Source organism: Bacillus rossius, chromosome 12 (genome assembly GCF_032445375.1).
Source record: "Bacillus rossius redtenbacheri isolate Brsri chromosome 12, Brsri_v3, whole genome shotgun sequence".
NCBI lineage: Eukaryota > Metazoa > Arthropoda > Insecta > Phasmatodea > Bacillidae > Bacillus > Bacillus rossius.
This window is the reverse complement of record NC_086339.1, coordinates 29351733-29374874: the sequence shown is the minus strand read 5'-3', so window position 1 is coordinate 29374874 and position 23142 is coordinate 29351733. Positions and strand designations below refer to the sequence as shown.

General features: G+C 41.1%; 1 protein-coding gene across 2 annotated transcripts in view; it reads left to right on the top strand.

Moving 5' to 3' along the window:
* LOC134537782 (ADP-ribosylation factor-like protein 2-binding protein) overlaps nucleotides 1–23142 on the top strand; it is a 112543-nt gene that overhangs the window by 39627 nt on the left and 49774 nt on the right. For both annotated transcript variants that reach the window (XM_063378579.1, XM_063378581.1), the window contains one exon: nucleotides 2270–2388. In XM_063378579.1, the coding sequence (XP_063234649.1) occupies nucleotides 2270–2388 (119 nt within the window). The remainder of the gene's footprint in view (nucleotides 1–2269; nucleotides 2389–23142) is intronic.

The window sequence follows — 23142 nt, the reverse complement described above, 5'->3', positions numbered from 1 at the left end:
TATTTTCGCTACCATAAAGTTTCATTTGGCTCACCAGGACACTCGGTACGTCTCTCGATTGTCACAACAGTGACTACATACTAGTTAATGGCGCCAGACGCAGGTCTGCCATCTGGACGAAATCAACGAAAAAGTGAGCTCTGCGCATGCGCGGAATTTTGGGCAACGGATCGGCAACGGATGGGACACCAAAATACGTGAATAGCCGTGTCCTATCGTGCGTTAGGAACACGGTTAGATGTAGTACATTGGAATACCGGCTTAAGTATATCTTGTAGGAGGGGTCCGGGTTAGGGGAGGGCACCAGGTGCGTCTCAGGCCGAAGCCTGTACGCCCTGGTCATGCATACGATTAGCATCGAGTATGCTTTGTTCGGAGATTGCCCAGTCGTGGTAGCGATTGTAGCCATGACTGGCTCCCCTATCTTGGATCCAGATTAAAACCATGTTGATTTGGGCCCATAGGTTAAACCTGCGTAGACACGAAGAAAACATTGGTTTCAGATGTGCGCGGGTGCTATTGGCATGCGTCAGTAGCGCGGTGGAATACAGGATACAGAGTCTGGTCTGGCTGAAGAGTTGGTCAGCGAATAAGAGAGCCTACCATGCGGGTGTTTGGTCCGCTTTCGTAGTTCAGTCGCATCGAGATGTGCGCTCCATGTCGTGTCTGACCAGGGGCGCAACAACTAAATTTCCTAAGGGGGGCAATATAACTTTTTATAAAGAATCATCGATCACTCCTATTGAAGCGGGGGGTCCGGGGGTCCTCCCCCGGGAAAATTTGTATTTCAAGATGGAAAATGGTGAGATTTAAGCAGTTTTATTATCTAAAAATTGATTACACAGCACTTTCTTTGCCCACGTTTGCCCTCACTTCATGGTTTCAGAGGGGGGGGGGGGAATATCCTTGCCCCCCCTGTTGTTGCGCCCCTGTGTCTGACTACTCACCCCTCCCACCCGGCTTCCTGCAGAACCTAAACACTAATTAAAGAAAAAAACAACAAACTTATAAACGAGGCATTAGATTAGTGGATTCTACAGTGCGCATTGCACCATGCAGATTATTTCTGGATGGACGCGCATTGCTTAGGATAAACTTAGGTAATAGGCTAAGGCTAATTACTGTTTGAATTTGTTTGTATAGTTTTTTTTTCTAATTTATTAATTTTTTACTTGTCATGTTAGTAATATTTCTAAGTAATGAGGCCTTATATTATTTAAGGCTACTATCATGTGTTATACACCTTAATTTACTAGACTTATACTTAGAGTATAACTGTCGGCGTACGGGAATTACAGGGAAATGGAGTTAGATGCAAGCATTCACGTCGACTCTCTCGAACAATCCCGAACTCGTCAGAGGTTCGCCGCCCGTTCGTGCAACTTCGCGGTCGAAATAAAACAAAAAACAAATGTGCGAGAATTCGCACGCTTACACGCTTTTAGAGTATGTAGCATGAATGATGCAGACGTAACTCAACCAACCTTCCATTTTTCTTGCGATCACCTAGACGTAAATAAAAAAATTAAAAAAAAACGAAAGTTTGTAAAAAAATTTTACATTGCGACGATTTTACGTAGGTAGCTATTTTTTACGTAACTGATCTAACATAACCTAAATGTAATTTTAATTACGATCATATAGACGCGCGAAAACCTAACCTCCCGGGGGGAAAAAACAGTATTTTGTGAAAATATGATTTTTTATATTATAACAGCAAAAAAAAAAATGAAGAGCTTTTGGCAAATACAATCATAGTTCAAAAGTGAAATTTTTCAGGATAAGCAAAAAAATGATTCTCATTTGTTCATAAGTAATAATGTGTGTCCATCCTTTATTCGCATGTAATTTTACAACATTAAGCTTATATCGATTTTAGTGGAAAACCACTACCAAGTAATTCCAAATTTAAATATATATATATATATATATATATATATATATATATATATATTGTTTTTTTTTTTTGGAAACAATCTGATGTGCATGAGCGTTTTTACTTGAAATATATTGTAGTTTTCAGATGCCCAATCTAAATTGCTACTTTTTTTTTCTATTACATCAAACAAGTAACGTTTTGGAGCTCGAATGTTCAAAAGTGATATATGATGTTCTTAATCTCACAAACATTCCATATGTGTTCGCCACGACACATTTTTAAAGGCAAAAAAAAGTCAAAAAAATGTTTGAGCCACAATTTCGCGCAGGGTCTATCCCACCATTGGTCTCAGGGTGTAACCGGCATAAACACACAGTTTTATTTTTCCAGGCGTGGTAACCCTGCCCTCTCCTGAGAACGGCAGTGCTGACGCTTCGCGCTGCGGACCAAGTCACGCTCCCGTCGCCGGAGCAGCGTGGGAATTGCAGAACGACAAGATGGCGTCCGCGGTAGGAACTGTGCGTGTGGACTTGGCGCACGACGCTACGACGCGTGTGGACGAGTGGACCGCGACGCACGGGCTCCATTGAACCTTCACAAACCTGTTTCATCGAGTGTGGTGTAATAATACATGTGTGGCAATATGTAATACGTCCATTTAAAAAAATCGTTGCGTCGATTATTCGTAGTCTATTAATTCTGAAAGCGTATGACACTTATGGAAAAAGTACGATTTATTTTTTTCGAGAATTATAATTAATCGTAAGTTAGGTACATAGAATCTTTAACGCAAGAGAGATATTATAGATGGTTTAACGTTGCAAGCGGACGTGTGACTTATTTATAGGCACAGGCAAAAGCGTACGCAGAATTTCATTTCGGGGGGAGGGAGGTATAAAACAGCTTTAAGTATTATTAATATGAGCTCAACAACGTCTTCCTTTCCATAGTTTAAACGTCACGTGCTGACTGGCAGCCGTAGGGCGAAGAATGAAGTAGCTCTCACCGCCAGGGGTTACCAACCCAGACGCGCACAAACACCAACAGCTGTAGTATTTTATTCAAGTGGTTTGCCGAATGAAATATCTTCTCCTACTTCTTCACGATAGTCAAACAGCGTGAGCTACTAGTAGCTACGCCATGTTTGTGATATTGGTTCTCTCGTATACTTGAAGTGCCAAATAAGTGCATTATTTCTGTTGTAAAGGCAATTTCTCTTCAATACTGAAAGGCATATCATTGATTCGCTTTTTTACCGTGTTGTTAAATAATGGTATTTTTTTTAATTTCATTGGCTGCCATTTCTCCTTATACTGCTTGAACCATATCCCTAGCGGCCGGCAGTGAAAGTGTCTCGCCGACTGTGTGAGGCTTTCCGTCTTTTGAAATTCCATAACTAGCCAGGCATGACGCTTTTATCAAGTTAGTGTCAGTATTAACTAATTTTTTTCATACACTGATTCTCTTTTTTCCATAGAAGTGATTTTCTTTGAAATAAAAGTCAATGGATTTACCAACAAAATCAGAGTGCTTAGTATTTTGGGTCACTTCAGTAAGGAAGACTTCATAATTTGTTTTTAAAGTGTTTCTAAACATACAACACATCGGATTGTTACTGTTTTCTGTGCCATGCTTCACTATAAGTCCGTACTGTAAATAGATTTTATCATATTTATGGTTGGATTGTGGTTTAACTTCTTTAACACCATCATAAGAGAGAGAATGCATCGTTAAAATATCGCTTCATTATTAACTATAAATGCACAACAACTGAATGAACACACAGGCCAGTCAACAAGAGGCAAAGTAAGCACTGTTTACCAGCACAATCACATAAGCTCGTTACGCGTAAACAAAAGTTGGCATTTGAGGAAACTGACATAACGCCATCTGCTAGGTTCAAGACTACCGCTCACACTGACGTCAAAACATGACACAGGTAGTGAATGAGTCATTGATCAACGGAACTGTGGAAGTGGACGGCTGACCTTGTTTGGGGGGGGGGGGGGGACAGTGAAGCATTTGCGCCGTCACACATCCACCCCGACATGCTGATTGCTCATGTCAAAAACCTAGACTTGCCATGTACATGCCCCCGACGATGTGGCAATATTATGTCAGCATTTTATCACATACGTACAACGTTGCCACGTACCACTAGCGGTACGCGTATCACCGGTTGGGAAACCTGGATACAAGGGCGCCCATACCCGGGGGCAGGGGGGGGCCGTGGCCCCCCCCTAGCTTTCAGGGAAGGAAAAAAAATAGTGTAGTCAGGTGCTTTACTTTAAAGAAAATTATTTAAATTCGGTATTATGTAGAAGTGGTTCAACACGAAGATATTATTGTATATCGTTTTTTACATGTCTGCTTCATTTTTTATGTTAGTTCAAGCATTAGTTTCTGCCGCTGCGATATAAGGTGTTGTGTACAGGGAGAAAACGCTGTTCAAGCGCAACGCCCGTGGCGAGTCATTCCCCTTCGTAATGCTACCCAAGCTCACGCGATAACACAACACAACAGATTTAGAACAGTCAGAGTTTAGACGACGCGACAGTTGACACGTGCTTGTAGACGGCGAAATGTTTTGCTACTTTTTCGTCATAATGTGTATGTTCACAAATAACATCTCAAAACAGAGATTTTTCAATAGTCTTTAGGTCTACAGTTTTATGCATCTGGTCTAGATTTAGTTTAGTGTATTCAGTCAGTATAAATAACTTAAGTGTAAATAAATCAGTGAAAGTGTTATTATGTAGTGTTTCTTAGATTTCCTCATTCGTCACATCCGTTCAGATTATTCACAATTTTTAAGGTAAGCTAACACCTTTAAAGTTACTCAAATAAGAATTATTGTCCAGAAAAGTCTACAACGTAAAATTTATGTTGGAATTTTGAATTTGAGGAAAACCACTTTTTCCCTTCAAAAGTGTTTAAAGGGATAAGGATTCCGCTACCTTCAGTAGACTCGTAAGCAATTTACACTAGAATCTCGATTTTACGTACGCTCACGGTCGCTTGGATTGCATTCGTAAAATCGTTATCTTCATAAAATTTTAAACACCCCACCCCGTGAAGATACATGTTATAATTTATTGAACGGAATATATATAATATTAAATAGTAAAAACAAGACTGCCATCTGCCCTCTGCCCTCCCTTGCGTTCCCCTTATTTTTTTTTAACATTCCACAACTTGCCTCATTGCATAGTGACATCACAGCGACTAAACACAGTTGCACCACGCATTGCATCATGTTAACTTTTGTGTGGTGACAGTAGGTTGTCCGACATGCCTTTCTTGGATATCTTTCCTTTTCGTAAGACGCGTGCTACTAAAATAAATTTATATTTGAGTTTGCAAACTTGTTCACTCCTTGCCAGAGACAACTGAAAACAGACGAGACTTTCCAGGGTTAGGTTGATGAGCTGGAAGAATTCCCTGCCTTGCATTTTTATGGACTTCACCTTATCATATTTATCAGTTAATCTTTAACAGATAGGCTTGAAGAATATGAATGAACGCACTTTTAGTAACATAATCGAGGAGATCAAGCACACAGTTCAGTGTACACCTGTACTGTTTCATAAAAGTGATCATAGGTAGGGACTGAAAAAATTCGCGGTTTCAATGACCACTCGGATAGACTCCACGATTCTCTATGTACTCGGGCAACTATCACCTGGTCATTGGCTACCGACTCGGGACACCTGTTTATTGCGATTCTTATGATTCGATACTTCTTTAGTTGAGTCTTTGCCATTGGCCTAGAGTCCTTCAGGTAAATTGCGGTCCAATCACTGACGCAGCATTAAGCTAAATGAGTTTGGATTCCAGCCTGTCTTGAAAGGAATCCGCGAATTTTTACTGTCTCTAATCATAGGCTTATTTGGTGAAGAAAAACGCTGCTCTGTAACGACAGACATTCATTAAAAACACAGTACATTTTAGTGCGAGAAGCCCTTGAATTTGTGATAGCCACAGGGAATTATTTGTTTGTATAGTAAGTTAAAAAAAACTTAGTTGAAAATTCGCTCGTCACGTCTACTTGCTGTCAGTTATACCATTTTTGAGCGTTTTTTTACTGGGAAACCGATGCAGCGAAGGTAATGAATGCGACACATGTCAAGATAATGCCTAATGGCATGGGTTGTTGGATATTAGCGGAAAGGAGAGGAAGTAGCTACTCAATATCGTTTCTTTCTCTCACGCTTCACAAGGTTTCAAGCTCAGTTGCTATGCTCACGAGCTGGAAATGTTGGAATGAGTAAGTAATGTTGAGTATAGTTCATTTGCGGTAAAATATATATTTTTACGGCCTTGACATAATTTTTCAATCGAAGAAATTTCAAACTTTGCGACAAATAAAGTGTAACTAGTCCATTTTTTCTTTTCGATTTTGAGTTTGATGCCGCAATAACTTATACAATATTCACTAACGGTAAATGGCTGTTGTATTAGCTTTAAAATATGAATACGCTGTGCATAAAAAATTAATATTTTTATATGTTTTCATAGTGTTTTTTTAATTTTTATTAAATATATTTTGGTGTCAAAATTTCCGAATTTTAGTTGGTTCCTGAAAAATGTATTCGTAAAAACCCGGCTTCGTTGAGTCCGGGCTCCGTAAAATCGAGGTTCTAATGTACTCTTAATTCTGAAGTTAAGTACTGAACATGTTATTTAAGGGTTTATCAGGGCCGTATTTACGCGCAGGCTATCTAGGCTGTAGCCTATGGGCCCGCACCACACGACACGAAAAAAAATTATACTGCGATGTGGATCTTCTTATATTCTTAAAATACGCGTCGACATATTGTCCAGTTGTTTTGTGTGGATTAATTGCGCTGAACTAAACTCTTCTGTGTAAAGCTGATTATGAGTTATGTCAGCATTTAGAAATTTTCGATTATTTTCATTGGTTTTGGTGTCACTTAATTCCTTAACCTCTAAATAAATACTGTTTGGTTAAATTGTCTAGTTTAATAATAAACTAATTTTTTCTGCGCTTTACTATCACTTAATAAACTTATAGTCCTCGACTACTGAATCCATCTGTGCTAATTCTAAATGATAAGCAATTATGATTCATATCGAAACATAGTAATATTCATTTAATTGTGAAACAATTTTTGACTATAATTATAAGCGTATTTCAGGTGTTACATTTAAAAACAACTGTTTTCTGACTGTGATAACATATTTAAATCGTTTCTCTCCCAAAGTTGAATCTTTTGACCAACACGTTTTCAACTTTATAATTATTTTAATTTAATTTGTACGCGACATTTATTTAGGGGTAAAGAGAGCAATTAGTTGAAGGACTGTATTCTTGATATCCGTGTACCCGAGACGCTGTAAAAGTTTAAGGACTGTATTCCTGCATTTTTAATGCTAAAAATTCATTTGTTTCAATAAAATAGTTAATATTTAATTAATAAAGTAGCCAATAAAGATTTTTTTTTATGGCGAATGAGTACTGTGGTCTAGTATTTTAGTAACAGGACAAAAAATTTTAACAGGGTCAGAACTGGAACTATTTTATGGCTAGTAACAAGCCGCAGTTAAGTCTTCCAAAAGATTAAAAATACTTCATACCCCTAAGTCTGGCCCCCCCCTACAAATTATCATATGGGCGCCCTTGCCTGGATATAGAGTTTAAGTAGTTTATTCATGACATCACTCGTTCTCAATCCCCGTGTAGAGCACACGATGCATGCTATCCTTTCTGCGTGGCTGAACCCCTGCATGGCTAGGCGTATAGGCTTCGGCCAGAGACACACCTGGAGTCTTCCCTAACCCAGAACACTCCCAAACAAATACACTTAGTTTCAGTTATAGGTTAATAAACAGTATTGTCCGCCGTTTGCTTTCAAATTAGTTCCTTTTGTTGGTGTTCATGATAGATATTTTAGGATTTCAGGGGTGCGGAGGGATATATATTCCCCCTTCCACCCACCCTATATTTTTCCTAACCTAACTAAAACTAAGTGTATTTGGGAGGGGTTGGGTTAGGGAAAGACTCTAAGTGCGTCTCAGGCCGAAGCCTATACGCTCTAATCATGCAGGGTTTAAAGCCATGCGAGAGAGGTAGCATGCATCATGTGCTAGGAGGGGATTGGCCAGTCATGGCAGGAATTGGCGCCATGACTAACTCCCCTCACTGACTATTCTAGACTAAAAACTAGATAAGTTGGGCCCAGGTAAAACCTGCGTAGACACAGGGAAAACCCTAGGCACTTAATTACATGCGGGATGCAAAATTTCATGCATTTATATCATGCAGGTTGGTTACAGGAAACAGAAGGATGGTTCCGGAAGAAAAGTTGGACAGAGTAGAAATAAACTACTAAGCAAAGGGCGGGAACTTGGACATTGCTGTCCGCATTACAATAGGTGGCACTGGCAGTGGCGTAGCCAGGATTTGTGAATGGGGGGTGTTAAGAAGCATGCCCCCCCTCCCCCCCCCCCCCCCCCCCGTATTAAAGCGGGCCGGGAAAATTTGGATTTTAAGGTGTAAAATAGTGCAATTTTAGCAGTTTTCTGTTCTTGAATTTAAATATTGTAATGGTAAAAATTTTATTAATTTTAATATGAAATTTGTTTGAGTGATGAATAAGAAATTAATTATAGATTTGGTGCTAGGGGGGGGGGGGGCGCTGAACCCCTAACCCCCCCCCCCCGGGCCCTGGTTGTTTCGGGGGCGAAAATTTGTCGTTTCCCGCCGGGCTGCCAGCCAGCGTATACCTAAATCAACCCACACTGGCATGGTCGACGTGGCATTGTGTCGACGTGGAGCAGAATTCCACCCGAGATCATATATATCTAACCGCAGGACTGACCGTGGAGGGGAGACGGGTTGTGGCTATCGTGAGTGTTCACGCAAGCGCGTCCGGTCAAATGGGGCGGCGTGGGACGACGACGAACGAGAGGTGCCGGTCTACCTGCAGTGACCGCGGCGAAGAGCAGCCGTCAACACGGCGGTCACATCGCCGCCGCGGTCTAGAGGCTGGTTCACACTGGGCCAGTGATTCAGTCGACTCGCCGAGTGCGAACAGAACTGTTTAGTAGAGTGGTTCAGTAAAATGACTGGTGGACGGTCAAGAAGTTTCTGCGCCACAACCTCACCCCGCCTTCTACTGGTAAAGGTAAGAACGACAACGTTTTAGTTTATTTCATCTATGGATGGCATTATGGCTCGTGTGAGTTTCGAAACCACGCTCGCATTTATAACCATTTACGTCGGAAAAAAAAAGAGAGATTAGTGAATGTGAAATGTTCTTTTTATAAAGAAAAGACAGATTAGCAAGGGAAGCTGGAATAGCAGAAATTTAATCGATCATTAGAATAACATTTTTTTTTGCGAAAAGGAGATTAAACAAAAATTAAAAATATCAGGTCGTTATTTTTTTTAATTATTGACACTTGAGAACATCTATTGAACTCGCTGCTTGCCTTGTGTGGACGCTCACTCGCCTACCTGCCGGTTTCTCGTCCACTCGCCACTCGACTAAATTACTGTCCTAGTGCAAACTAACCTTTATGAGAATAATTCCCCTGACGAGGCCATTCCCTCATCAGGAAAGAGCGTACAAGTTGTGCATTTAATGCAGCAGGAATTTGTGATAACAAGCAATTCGCGCGTGGCCGTTTACTTCGTGATATTCAAATGCGTACTGGTTTTGTTTCGAATCCCCGCTCGGAACTATCGACTTAAATTGCGAGTAAAATATATACAGAGCCCAGTCGGGTAAAGGGTTAAAATATGTTTTTATTACAGGTGTAGTAAATGGTACGATACATTCTCTCAACCAAGATCCGAAACATTTTACTGGTTATTTTGCTATTGAACATTAAAGTAGTAGGTAGTTGCTTAGCAGCAGTGATAGTCTGGTTAGCACCTGTCACAGTTCCTGACGGCCTGGACTGTGTTCCCTACCTTGTGTTTTTGTCACCACGACACTGCGTGAGACTCGGCTGGCGGCTGGACCACAGTATCATTTACATTCTAAAAGCCAAATTTTTCCCCTTCCAACGATTCAAAATTTCTTGGTTCGCAGTTGATGCTCACTGCGCTACAGAATTCTCTGGTTGCCTGCGTGCAAGGACATGACGATCTTTTAAATTCGCCCGTCGAAACCACCCCACCATTTCTTTAATTTGGTTTGACTGAAGTGGAAGTTTTTTGAAGTTGGACAGATAACCTCAAACAGGTTTTAGATCCTGTCGCACTTTCAAAGTTTATACTTGGACTGAGCTTGCGCAGACGTTTGCATTTTTAATCCTTTTTTTTTTAAATAAAAGTAATCCATTTCAGTATCAGGTGTAAAAATTGACCGTGTTATGATTTTGTTTACGTTTATAATCTTTTAAGACATCATGTCTAATACTAGATAAATAATCAAGTAATTGTTCTGCGATATTTTAAAGCTAGAAACGCATCAGTTTATTTTTACAGATGGATTATTTTACATGCCAAATTTATAAAAAGTCATGACTAATTTTTTTATAGATGTTTTAATCTCCTACGTGCTATTAAGATTAGTTTTTGACGGAAACGTCAACCATTTCCGTTTTCGCTGTGTGGGTACGATTCTGATTGTCTGGTATACCGTCAAACATACAAGAAATTTTAGGAACCGTCCTGAATGTGATTCATTTGATGGAGACGCAAGTCATCCATCTTGTCGGCTAGACATGGCTGCACTAGTGACGTTTTCGGTGCTGTCCATGACCTTCAAAAATTATTCGACCAACCTGATCGGAAGGTGCTCGCGCGAGCCAAAGTTTGGCGGTGCCATGGGGCCTTAAAGTCGAGGGCACTTAGCTTCGGGGGGTCAGAGACGTGGCTGGAAGTTCCCGCACGCAGGGGTGCGTGTTTCTCGGGCAGTTGCGAACACCTGCTCCCGCGTGGCTAATCTCTTCGCAGAACACCAGCGGCTTCTGTCGCCAACTAACGAAGTTCCTGCTTCCGCGCTCGTCATTAACAACCTTCGTCCGAAGAAGAAAAAACAATCATTGCAATTGCCGAAGTAAATTGCTCAGCATAAAAACCTAGCCATTAGGCCGGGTCTACAAACTACGCAAGGGACGAAACAAAACCCACGCAAGAGAATCACATAAAAGACGTTATCAACCCAACAACTTGAAATCGTAAAAAAAAAAAATATTGCGGCTTATTTTGATATTTCACGTCTATAATTTGATTTCAAAGTGTTATTTACCTTTCACTTAGCGAAAATTTAACAAGTGAAAACATAATGTATGCAACAACAAAAAAATTAGCTTTCTATGCACTTGACGTCTGTGTCTTTAAAAGTTTTCGGAACACTACTCTTTGAATATAGAAAGCGAAAATGGCCTAAATATATATATATATTTTTTTTTTGCGTTTTACCTAGTTTGGAAACAAGTACTTATAAAGACCTTATTGTTGGTCTTTTCTTTTTATTTTCTGTATTTTGCATGGTTTATAAACCCGATCTTATCCATAGCGGTCCTTGTCCAGTCGAATGGTTTGTTTGCCCTTGTGTGAAATGACTTGCATTCAAAATTTTCACCAAAGAAAACGTTAAAAAAAATTCCAGGGACCTTCGTAAATTAATTTATGACAGAACATCGTTATGCACTGGCGAGTACACAACTTTGAACGTTAACTCGCAAGAATTCTCTTGGAAAGTTAAAAAAAAAAAAATTTCTTCGACGGAACACATAAATAGGAAGTCAATGTAAGACTTGGTTTCTATGAAGATCCAGTTATCTGGAAACTTTAAAGACCCATTAGTTTGTTTGAAGTCGCATTCTTCGATGGAAAGTCAGCCGAATGTACCGTCGCTTCTAAGAGTGCAGCAAATGGTCTCGCCACAGCCCGAGCGATGGAGCGCAGCTGACAAAAATTTGAAAGGAGGGGGGGGGGGGGAGGTAAAGCCTTCATTTCACAGACGAGAGAGCCACACCCGAAGTTCCCCGAAGTTCATGCTCGTTTTTTTTTTCCGTTCTATCTCATTGTATAAACCGGTGTGGCATTAAATTTTGCTGTCGATTAGGATAGGTTAGCTACATTATAAATACTTTAAAACATTGGGGATGGTTGGTTATATTAGGTAAGTATAGCTACATTAAAAATACTGTAAAATAATTTTATGGTTGCTTAGCAAATAACGTTTTTAATATGTAGCTATATCCAGGGCTAGGAAACCGTTTACATGATTTCACAGTATCTTTAATGTAGCTATCCTAACCAAATCAACCGTCCACAATGTTTTAAAGTATTTATAACGTAGCTAACCTAACCTACAAAAAATAAACCCGAAGATGCCCGATCGGACGTTTGGCTCTCTCGTCTGTGAAAAAGCTTCCCAGGGGGGGAGGGGCAATCCTTCTGATTGCCATGATTCCCGCTTCCGTCTCAACGGTCACGCCATTAGCCGATGCTCCTACCGCTTCGCTGCACGTGTCTCCGTTCCCAAACACTTCTTCATCGTTGGCGGGAAGTGAACTGAACGTCCCGATTAGAAATGCAAATGAATGCAGTCAGCAACAAGAGCACAGGTCACCGCTGCCTGACTGATTACTGGGCCAGAACACCACCACCCTCATGGTAGCGAGAACCACACACTCCCGACGAACCGAAGCCTTCTATTTTGTGTTGGTGCTGTGATATGAATACCTTACGCCCAGAGTTCACATTTTATAGTTTATTCTTAGGCCAGATTCGTTTTCAAAGTATGAGATATTGTTTTTTTTTTTTTTTGTTTTTTTTTTAATTCTGTTTACTCATAAATATTTACTAATACTAATTTCACCAAAACATTTTATATCGACTGTGGTATATATATATATATATATATATATTAATAAATAAAATTGTAATAAGCATGTGTAAGATAGAATTATTTATAAAAATATAATTTGGTTAGCGGTTTTTTTTAAGTGATGCAGGATTAAACAAAATAAATTTTAGTCTTGTTTGCTTTGTGTATATATTCAGGTACGTACAACATGTTAAATAAATTACATAAATAGAATTTATAGTATTGAAAGATTTCATTTTGTTATTTGATATAAGTTTTCTTTGAATGCTGATTAATTCTACGATTTTAGGTGCAATTCGGTGTTATTTCGGTTATACCGCAATTCATCATTAAATATTCCCTCTTATTATTTTATTTTTTCAATTATGCTACATTGAACGAGTTTTACTAACAACTTGCTTGCGACACCACGCGAGGGAAAAATCCACTCGACGTAATCAACACCAGTTCTTTTCGAAGCGAATTAAGTTGGGAAACTGCTTCCCGCTGCTGTGTTTTCAACCAGTCTTTCAAGACTTGATGAACAGCTGGTGCTAGTGCGCATTAGTTTTCCACTCTTGAGGTTGGTTTCTACGGAATGATTACATCAAATTGTCTGCTGCGTGCATACACTCGCGAATGTGGGCGGGGTAATTGGCGATCCTATGCTTCGAGAAAGAGCCACACAGTCAACGCCCCGTCGCAGCCTGTATAATCACGACGTCTCAACAGCGAAGTCCCCTGGTTTTGAATAGGCGACAAATTGCCTGGATCACAGCGTGCGGACGGACGTTGCCAATCCTCTTGCTTGTCAATCAAACTTTATGTTGACGTAGGCCTGAGTTACTACTCAAACGTTATGTAATGGGAGGCTGTTTGAATTCTCGCAGCTTTCTCCAGCGTGGGCATTAATTTTTTTTTCCGGCGAAATTATGTTTAGAATATTCGGTTACGTTTTGAACGGCATTTTTGAGCTGACTTTACCAGGAAGATGTTTAAAGGCCCTGCCATATTCGCGCAGTCGCGTCTGTCTGATCTGTCTGATCTGTCTGACGGTGCTGTCTGTGACGTTTCCTGTAGCAGCGTGCCAAATTCACGCGTCTGATATAGCTGGTTCGCGTGATAATACATAGAGGGCAGCACGATATGTTTCCATAGATATAAATCCAGCTTTACTTGAGAGCTGTAGACAAAATAGAGATTAGCGGAATAAGTACATGGGTAAAAACTGTTAGTTTCACGCGTACACCCGTTCATAATATTTTTTTTTTTTGGGGGGGGGGGGGGGGTAACTTGGCATCCAGTTTTAAAGCATATAAAGGTTAACAAGACGAAATGACAACAACAAAAAAGTTTGTTTTCAAACAAATTTCGCGCAAATTTTCAATAACGTGATTTCTGAACACACCGTAATTTAACTTTCTCAGTATTATTATTATTATTATTTTGATTCGTACAACGTTCATACAAGACGAAACACACCGTACACACGTGTGAACACACCGTAATTTAACTTTCTCAGTATTATTATTATTTTTTTTGATTCGTACAACGTTCGTACAAGACGAAATGACAACAAAAAAAGGTTTGTTTTTCAAACAAATTTCGCGCAAATTTTTTTGTATGTTTGAACTCACAATGCTTCTCATTGGCGAATATTGTTTTCATGACGTGAGATGCAGATAGCGCTGCCAGACCTCGGAAGCTTCAAGTTCGTCAGCTCCGGTCGGACAGATACGCTCCACGTGACCGTACCGTCTGCTCCTGAACCAATCACATTCCATGTCCGCATCTACGCCTTCAGCTCCGACACATCAGAAAGAATACCCGTCAACTCGGCAACTGGTTGCATGTGATCTTTTTTTTTTTTTTTTTCGAAAAAAGGAAAAAAAAAATGTCTCCTCGAATGATACTATAGTGATAGCTTGTGTTGAGCAAAGTTGGCTATGGCGCACACAGTAGCGTAGGTAAGGTGACTGGCGCCCATGGTCAGAATTGAAAATGGCGCCCCCTCTTGGATTAAAAAAGAGGGGGGGAAGCGTTCAGTAACCGCGAAACCGTCGCGGCAGCGCCCCCCCCCCCCCCCCCTCCTTGCACCGGCGCCCCTGGCGGGGGCCATCCCTGCCCCACCCGCCTGCTACGCCACTGGGCGCACGGTAGTTTTCAACTCCCGACGCAGACAACGACAACAGCCATGCTTCAGCACATTCGATTACGAGCCCCTGTACCCAAGATCGAAGACGGCCCTCCTCCCCCCCCCCCCCCCAAGTTTACAGTCACGTGCTACATTATAATTGCATGGTTATTTCTTACCTACGCCCTTTTTAGAATGTTATTTAACCTGAAAATACAGGGTATGATTATGGTTACTATTTTGTGAGTCCAACCTTAACTTTACTTATAAAAAATTCTATATGTTTTTTTTTTTCTAGTTTGTAAAATATTAATAGGCCTATGGTTGAACATTTATAAATGAACGGGGCTGGGCCCTGGAGCCAGGGGTCAGGGGTCCACCCAGCCCGGGGACGCACCACAACGCCGAAATACCACAACGCCGAAAACCATAACGCCGAATGCCAAATTGACTACAATGCCGACAGCTAGAAAACTGCTGTGTACCACAACGCCGAATTACCACAACGCCGAAATACATTAACGCCGAAAAATGTCATTGCAGGACTGCCACTAAGGTTAGGTTGGGTTGGGTTGGGTTGGGTTGGGTTGGGTTGGGTTGGGTTAGGCTAGGTTGTGGTATTTCGGCGTTAAGATACATTTAAGAAACACGCACATTCATTCAGTTGTTTTTTCATTTTGCTCCTGTGGCAGCAACTCCCCGCAGCAACATTTTTTCGGCGTTACTGTGTTTCGGCGTTGTGGTACACAGCAGTTTTCTACCTGTCGGCGTTGCGGGTCAATTTTGGCATTTGGCGTTATGGTATTTCGGCGTTATTGTACGTTCGGCGTTGTGGTAACGACCCCCCAGCCCCCACCCTAGCGGGGGCCAATGCGTCAGCGCTCCTGCGACAATGAAGACAGACTGGCCGCGTCGCTCCACGCGGGGGGTTGGACGACACCCCGACACCCCGACACTCTGACAACCCCCGCCCGTGTCGCAGTCACCCCTACACGACCGGGTGTTCCGTTTGCATGAGTTCACAGTATCTTTAATGTAGCTATCCTAACCAAATCAACCGTCCACGATGTTTTAAAGTATTTATAATGTAGCTAACCTAACCTAATTGACCATTAGTTATCATGAGTTGTCCCAAAATAAAAACATTCACGGACACACGGCAAACGTAAAATATGGCGGCGTACAAATAAATACCTTTGCCTTGTTTTATGGTCTTTCCTTTTTTTATCAACACCGCCATATTTATTTACAATGAACAAAATAAAAACCGAAGATGCGCGATCGGGCGTTTGGCTCTCTCGTCTGCGAAAAGATGGCTTCCCACACATCACGAAGTTGCACGAACGTTAGTATTCGGGTATGTCCAGAAGGACGAGTGAATCGTAGGCTTCCCTCGTCTGCACCAACTCCATAACGCTATTCACATTCGGAGCTGAATTATAAATAATTTTCAATAACGTGATTTGTGAACACACTGTAACCTAACTTTCTCAGTATTATTATTATTATTATTATTATTTTATTATTATTATTATTATTATTCGTACAACGTTCTAGTGTTGAGGAAACCATTTAACATAAGTTATTTTTTTTTAACAAAGGTTCGAATAAACAAAATGTTACACCATCACGTTGAAGTCCTTGTTTTTTCGATGAGTTAAAAATAATAACTAGAATTCACAACAATTAAATAGTGTGTAACACCTCAGTGTAAATTAATCGGGAGACCTCGGGAAACTTTTATGTTTGAATATCAACATTCGTGTTAATTCTCGTGTGCCCATCTGTGTTTGAAAGTATCAGTTAATTCTTGAAGGCACTAATTTATACATTCCGATTTGCGTATTTGCGTTATTTGTAGCTGCCACTTTCTATAAAGCAAATTGCATGTATTGCATTAGATGGGTATATCGCGACTTTAGGAGCCAAAGATTGTTATGTTTAGTGAAACAACTAGGTTAACCTAACATTCTCTTAGACAACCAATTAACACCACCTTCACTCTAATAAATTCTCCAATAAAAGTCCTTAATTTTTATGTCATTAATATCAAGTCACGGAAATACAAATTAAAAGAGGTTTTATTGAAACGTAGAGATTTATTTCGTTCGGGAAAAAATTAAATTTATTTGATTTAATGCTGTGTGGTTGATAGTGTTGGAATCATTAGTGACCGTTTATAAAAAATAAGGAATTATGTTTAATCAGGGAGTGGAATATCTGTTTACTTCCATACTCTTGGTACAAGCAGTGACAGCCGTTATTGGGGGAGGAGGATAAGGGAGACTATCCTCAAACGCCAAAAGTTATAATAAAATTTTGAAGTGACAACGTCTAATAAATCGATGAACGCCGGCAGCACGCACGAAAAAGTGTCCCGTTACGCTCATTGTACGCTTGCGCCGCATCTATCTCTCTTCCACTCGATTGGAACAACCATCGATTTGACTTTTTCGAGGCACATTAAACTTGAACTCCCATTCGTTTCCTATTTTTCCTATCATGGTCCTATCCTCAACAGAATAACACAGATTGGAAGAAGTTGAATAGCAAACATGTATAAAAGTTATGGTTAAAATAATCTCTTCGTTAAAGTAATAAACATATTTGAATTAATGAGCAAATAAAAGTAAATTTATCAATTAAATTGTAGATTTCATTTCACTCCTTCTTTTTATCCATACAAAATAGTGATAATTCAATAAAAATGATTCAATTTTATTCATAAAAGTATGCAATAATTTCATCAATGTTTTGTTATGACATTGTCACGTTAAACTATCGTCCGTAAACCGACTTTACAGACAACCAATTTTTTTTTTTAACAAACTACACACTATACAGGAAGTGACACATGTGGCGAATGCTAACCTAACAATCCAAACCCCCTAGTAAATTTTTAGAATAAACGCATTATGACACTACTTTTTATAAAATTCTTTAAACCCGATTCAAACAATTTGCTGTTGTAAAATTGAAATGAAGGTCATGTCTTTTAAGTTTTAAAATACTAGCAAAAATTCGTTATTTGTATTTACCGAAATCCCTCCCCGTACGAGGTTAGGTTTTCCTCGGAATCATAGTAGCGCAACGGTGGTGACGTGAAGAGATGTGTAACAATTGACGTTCGACTCGTATGTGGCGTCAGCGAAAAATGGCGGACGCGACAGACTTCTCGATTGTGAATATTTTCTTTTTTATTTTGCGTCGTGGGCGCGGCGTCTGAAATGCGTGTCAGTATTTTGTTTTCGAAAGATGATTAAACTGGTGCATTGGTAGGTATTGTAATTTTAAGCGTTTATTTTTTAATAAATTTATTTGTGAAATCTCTCAAATTTGTTTACGCATAGGTATTTTTTTACAATTTAATTAGTTTATTATTTGATGTTACGAGAGGAAAAACTGTATGATGACAATAGCGATATTTGGCTGCCACTATTGTGATTCCAACAATAAAATGAAAGTTTGGTTTAGGTTAGGTAAGAGACACTTATTAGTCTATAAAATATTTCAAATGTATGAATTCTTCCAAATACTTATATATATATATATATATATATATATATATATATATATATATATTGGTCTTTACCACTAGATTGCACTAGCGAGCGGCGAACTTTCGGGATATGTTCGGTACCGTTGGAGCGGCTGACTCGGGGTTGGTGAAACACGTGAGTTTCTTTAATTTCAAATGGTGCATACGCGTGCGGCTTGTGTTTATTGCACGGTTTGTAAGGGGGGGGGGGGGGGGGGGAGGTGTTTGTGCCCCAAATCACAAGCCATCGCGATGCATCGGCCATGTAGGAGGGGTGAAGACGGGGGGGGGGGGGGGGGGGTGCGATAACATCCTCGACCGTTATTTACGACCGCGGCGGACTATCGCGAGAGACCGCGTCCCCGTGTGAATTACGACAGCGGTGGTTTGGGGGGGGGGGGGGGGGAAGCGATCGCCCGATCGCAAACCCCCTGGTTATTTATAGACCGCGCGAAACTGCTAGCGTTGGGGAGGGGTGGGGGGGGGGGGGGGTCAATTATTCCAACTGACAAATAACGCTCTCGTATCGCCGCCGACGAGTCGCGTCAGATAACGGCCATTCTCGATTCGTACGCGCTTCGGCGTCGTGGTTGATGGTGGCTTTACCCTGCGCGTTCCGGCGGTCACAGTCGATCACGAACAAAGTGCTGCGTACCGCGCGCGTTTTTGCGTCGTTCCTCCCGGCATTATTCTGCATCCAATCAAACAGATCATAACACGTAATTACCCTGTGCATGTTGGGGTAGATCAACCAATAAGGCACTCATTTCCATTTTGGTTTTTAACATGCACTTTTGTTTTTTGCAATGTCTTATTCAACCATCTCCTTTTTTTCACCCCTTTAACCGTAGAATTTCGAAAATTGTACAAAATAAATTGATTGACATTCTATGCATTACCTGTTTTACATCAATGCATAATTTCATACTTCCCGCATCAGTAGATAAAAAAAAAATATTTTTTCTTTGCAAACAAACTTACCTCCTTTCCCCCCCTTTCGGGTGTATTTTTGGAAAGGGTAAAAAAAGGGGGGGGGGTATTTTGTATGTGTATTATTCACACTCAATTTCTTACGTCGCGCTTGATTATATTGTCGCGGGTTGAAATTTTGCAGGGTTGTTTGAAATCAAATTTAGGGACTTTACTGACGGGACTCTGGGCTGGCTGCTCTGTTCACTCGTCAGCGCAAGTGGCGGTGACCATGTAATTGGGGCACGGGGCCGGCGCGGCGCGCTGCGGGCTTGCAGAATTTTGTTTTGTTTGTTTGGCCGCGCGCTGGCGCAGCCACGGGCCGCAGTTACTGGGGCGCGCTGTCGTAACAAGGCCGCGCGGTGTGGCCTGCACATCGGGGTAGAGGGGGGGGTAGTCTTCCCAGATGTTCTAGTTAGTTGTTTAGTAAATTTGACTTCAATAACGAGCTTTTGTTATGCTAGGCGCGGCAGGGCGCGCGAATTTAAGCGCAAGTGATTGGTGACTCGGGGCTCACTCAGGCGGAGGCTATGCGTCTCACCTGTGGTCACGAGTTGTTAGTTCGTTCGTGATGTAGGAATTCAAGCTTTCGGGCGGAAGCTATGGCCGACGCCAGAGGCCACGAGTCGTTTAATTTAAGTTAGGTCATAATGTAGTCGTCAAGCTTTCGGGCGGAGGCTATGGCCCTCGTCAGGGGGTCACGCGTCATAATTTTTAAAATGTAATGTTCGTTCGGATTTTAAGGGCAGGAGAGGCCCCTACGTTATTTTTTTAAAGTAATCGATCAAGAAAGGCTTTTCGGAAAATGTGAGTATGGACTTATCTTTGTTTAATTTTAAGTATTAATTATGATTTGAGGTATTCGGAAGGACTAGGGAAGTGTTTAGTGAAGTTCTCTCATTCTCTCTCTTGTAAGGTCGTTCAATCGTTAAGGAAGTAAAGAGATTATTGTTTTAAATTGTAATCCCGCTATGTAAATGTTCGTCAAGAATGATGTTGATTATTTGACTTTAAGAATAAAATAATTTTAATTTAGTATTATGTTATTTTGCAAAATCTCCTTAGTTCAGCTCTCACCAGACATCCTGTACGGGATGACGAACCTATGATCCTAGGTACAGTAAAGTATTTTATGAAGTTAAGACTAGTTGATGCCAAGCGAGTTGTTTCTATGTAAAGAGCTACGATTCTGCTCCCCCCTCTGAAGGTGGATCGTGACAATATATGAAGATACGGTTTTCCATTACAAAACCCAAATAACCCGTTGTTTTAAGGAGTTTTTGCGTGATGCCGTAACGGACAAACAGACAGACTAATATACTCCAAAATTAAAATTAAAAAATCAGTGATTAATTTGTTAGTATCCGTTTGTATAGTTTTTCTTCATAAAACTTAGCAATATACTTGCTTTTTACTGTGAATTATTTGATTTTTTTTTTTTGGTACCTACAGTTCAGTATAAATGACTGGGGGAGTTCTAGGATCAGTCTGCTCTTGCGATAGCCAACAACACAGTCTCGGAGGTTGTCTGCATGTCGCACCAACGAGCCCTCGCAGAGTTGTCAGGGGCGGGGGAAGTAAACGATAGTCACTCGAGGAAACCCCACACGCTCACGGAAACGTCTGCCACGTTACCAACTTGCAATGAGCTCCGGGATTCGAACCCTGATCACCTCGGCGGGAGGCGAGAGTTCCGGCAACCCAACCACCGCCGCGACGACGATTTCGTTGCAAGTTGAGATCAAGTGAAACATCGTTGCTTAATTTTTGAACAGTTCCACGCGGCAACGACCAATAACAGTGCCGTGGTGACAAGCGAGCAACTAGTAAAACAGACCTGTCTTTAACTTTGCTCGTGGTGGCGAAGCGAACGGCTTGTATAGGTACTATTCAGTTTAAGACCATTGTCAGCCGAAACAGAGGTGGTCAGGAACTAATACAGACGTAATGTCCGATGACAAGAAACGTTAATTTAAAGTATTATCCCCGGTAATGTCAAACATGGTTAAGCTCAGATGTTTTTTTTATGTGGTTTCAATGTTGAAGTATGGTTACAAAAGCTATGTGAACACTATGAGTTTCAGTATTATTGTGATAGTAAAAGCTATTTGCTGCCTTTGAGATCCCTCTATTTTTTTTTCCTCTTCTTATTGTTAGTTGTCACAGAAAAAAGGACTCCTAATCCTTCCTTTCTTTGAAAAGGTAAAGGATGAGTGGTGGAGAAACTCTTTCCCCCTCCCCCCCCCCCTCCAAGCATTCTGATGTCCGCACAGGGCCTTATGGGTATCAATAATAATTAAGACGACAGACGATCTCTATAAATTCACTTACATCCCCCTTGCTCATCTTCTTTCCGATTCATTTCATTATCACCTTTTATCATTTCCACTTTCCTTCTCATCCACACATTACGGTCGACGCAGGTTTTAGAAAGTTGACGGCTGTGACAAATGGCCGTAACAAACATACGGATATTGAGAAATTATTTTGGTAGGGACACGGATATTTCGTGGATTCATTTAATGTCAGGATGAAATTCATTGTTTTATGTATACTGTATTCACTTATGGCTGATTTTTTTACTGCAGAAATCTTCCACCTTTTTTGGAGAGTGTGTACGTGATTCGGTCACCCTATTGTTAGCTGGTACTTGACTGGACCACAGTAGTACAGGGAAGTGTAGAGATAATTGTAATCCAATCATTAAAAAATATATGCAAAGGCATTAGGTTTTCAGTCTACCTTGCGACCACAAGAACCCGCGAAATTTCCGTGTCTATGTATTGGTCACCGAATCAAAAACAGATTTTTAAGGGTCAAACAATCATCATTATATTTATTATATTTACAACATAGCTAACGACGTGCCTTCTCAGAACTACTTTTGCGAGCTCGATGGTGGAATTTTCCAGCTCCTTTGAAGGGGGGCTAATTCTGCTGTCCGCCATTTGCCAGCTCACTGGGGAAGGAGAGTTGCTTTGCACGTGGCTGGGACACGTTAATAACGGGTAAAAGGCGTTCTCCCGCCCCATTTCTTCTCCGTTGTTTCCGCCAGCGATGTCATCCTCCGCCTGCTTTCGTGTCGTCAAAACACTTCCCAAACACGAGCGAGGGTTTTTTGTTCCCGAAGTCTTCTCCTTTGGGAAATAATTCTGAGTCAGTTTTCTCTCTCTCTCTCTCTCTCTCTCTCTCTCTCTCTCTCTCTCTCTCTCTCTCTCTCATCCTCTCTCTCTCTCTCTCTCTCGCCTGTGGGGGGTGACAAAGGGATGTTTTCTTTGTGGCGTGAAAATAAAAGCGGTTTGCTGGGGCCGAGATCACAGGGGAATCTCTCGACAGCCGGGGAGTTCTGTGACAGAACGGCGCGATAGCAGTTACCTGGTGGCTTGTGGTGGATCTCCCTTCCTTCACGTCTCGCGCACGTTTGCAGGAAGTTGTATGGGTTGCACGGGAAATGCCAAAACAAGATATTTACAGTCCTTAATCACGCGTTCGGAAACGCAAACTTTGGCAAAGTTACAGGCTCGAACAGCAACGGGAAAAAAAAAAAAAAAAATCGAGTTTCGCGCGCATCCAGGAACTTACTTCACTGGCTGAGAGGTCGCGCGATCGCAGCGCAGTGGGCGTTCGAATGATCCGCTTGGAGCAGGAGACGAGGAAAAGGGGGGGAGGGCGGCAGACATTTATTGTTGAACATGCGCACTAGCGACCAGCAGTATTGCGTACAGCACAGTTGGATGACTGGTTGTGACACGTTTGACACGGTTTATTTTAAGCGATTACCCGAGTGATGATTGTTAGAGAGTACGGAGCTTCGATTACAATTCGATTC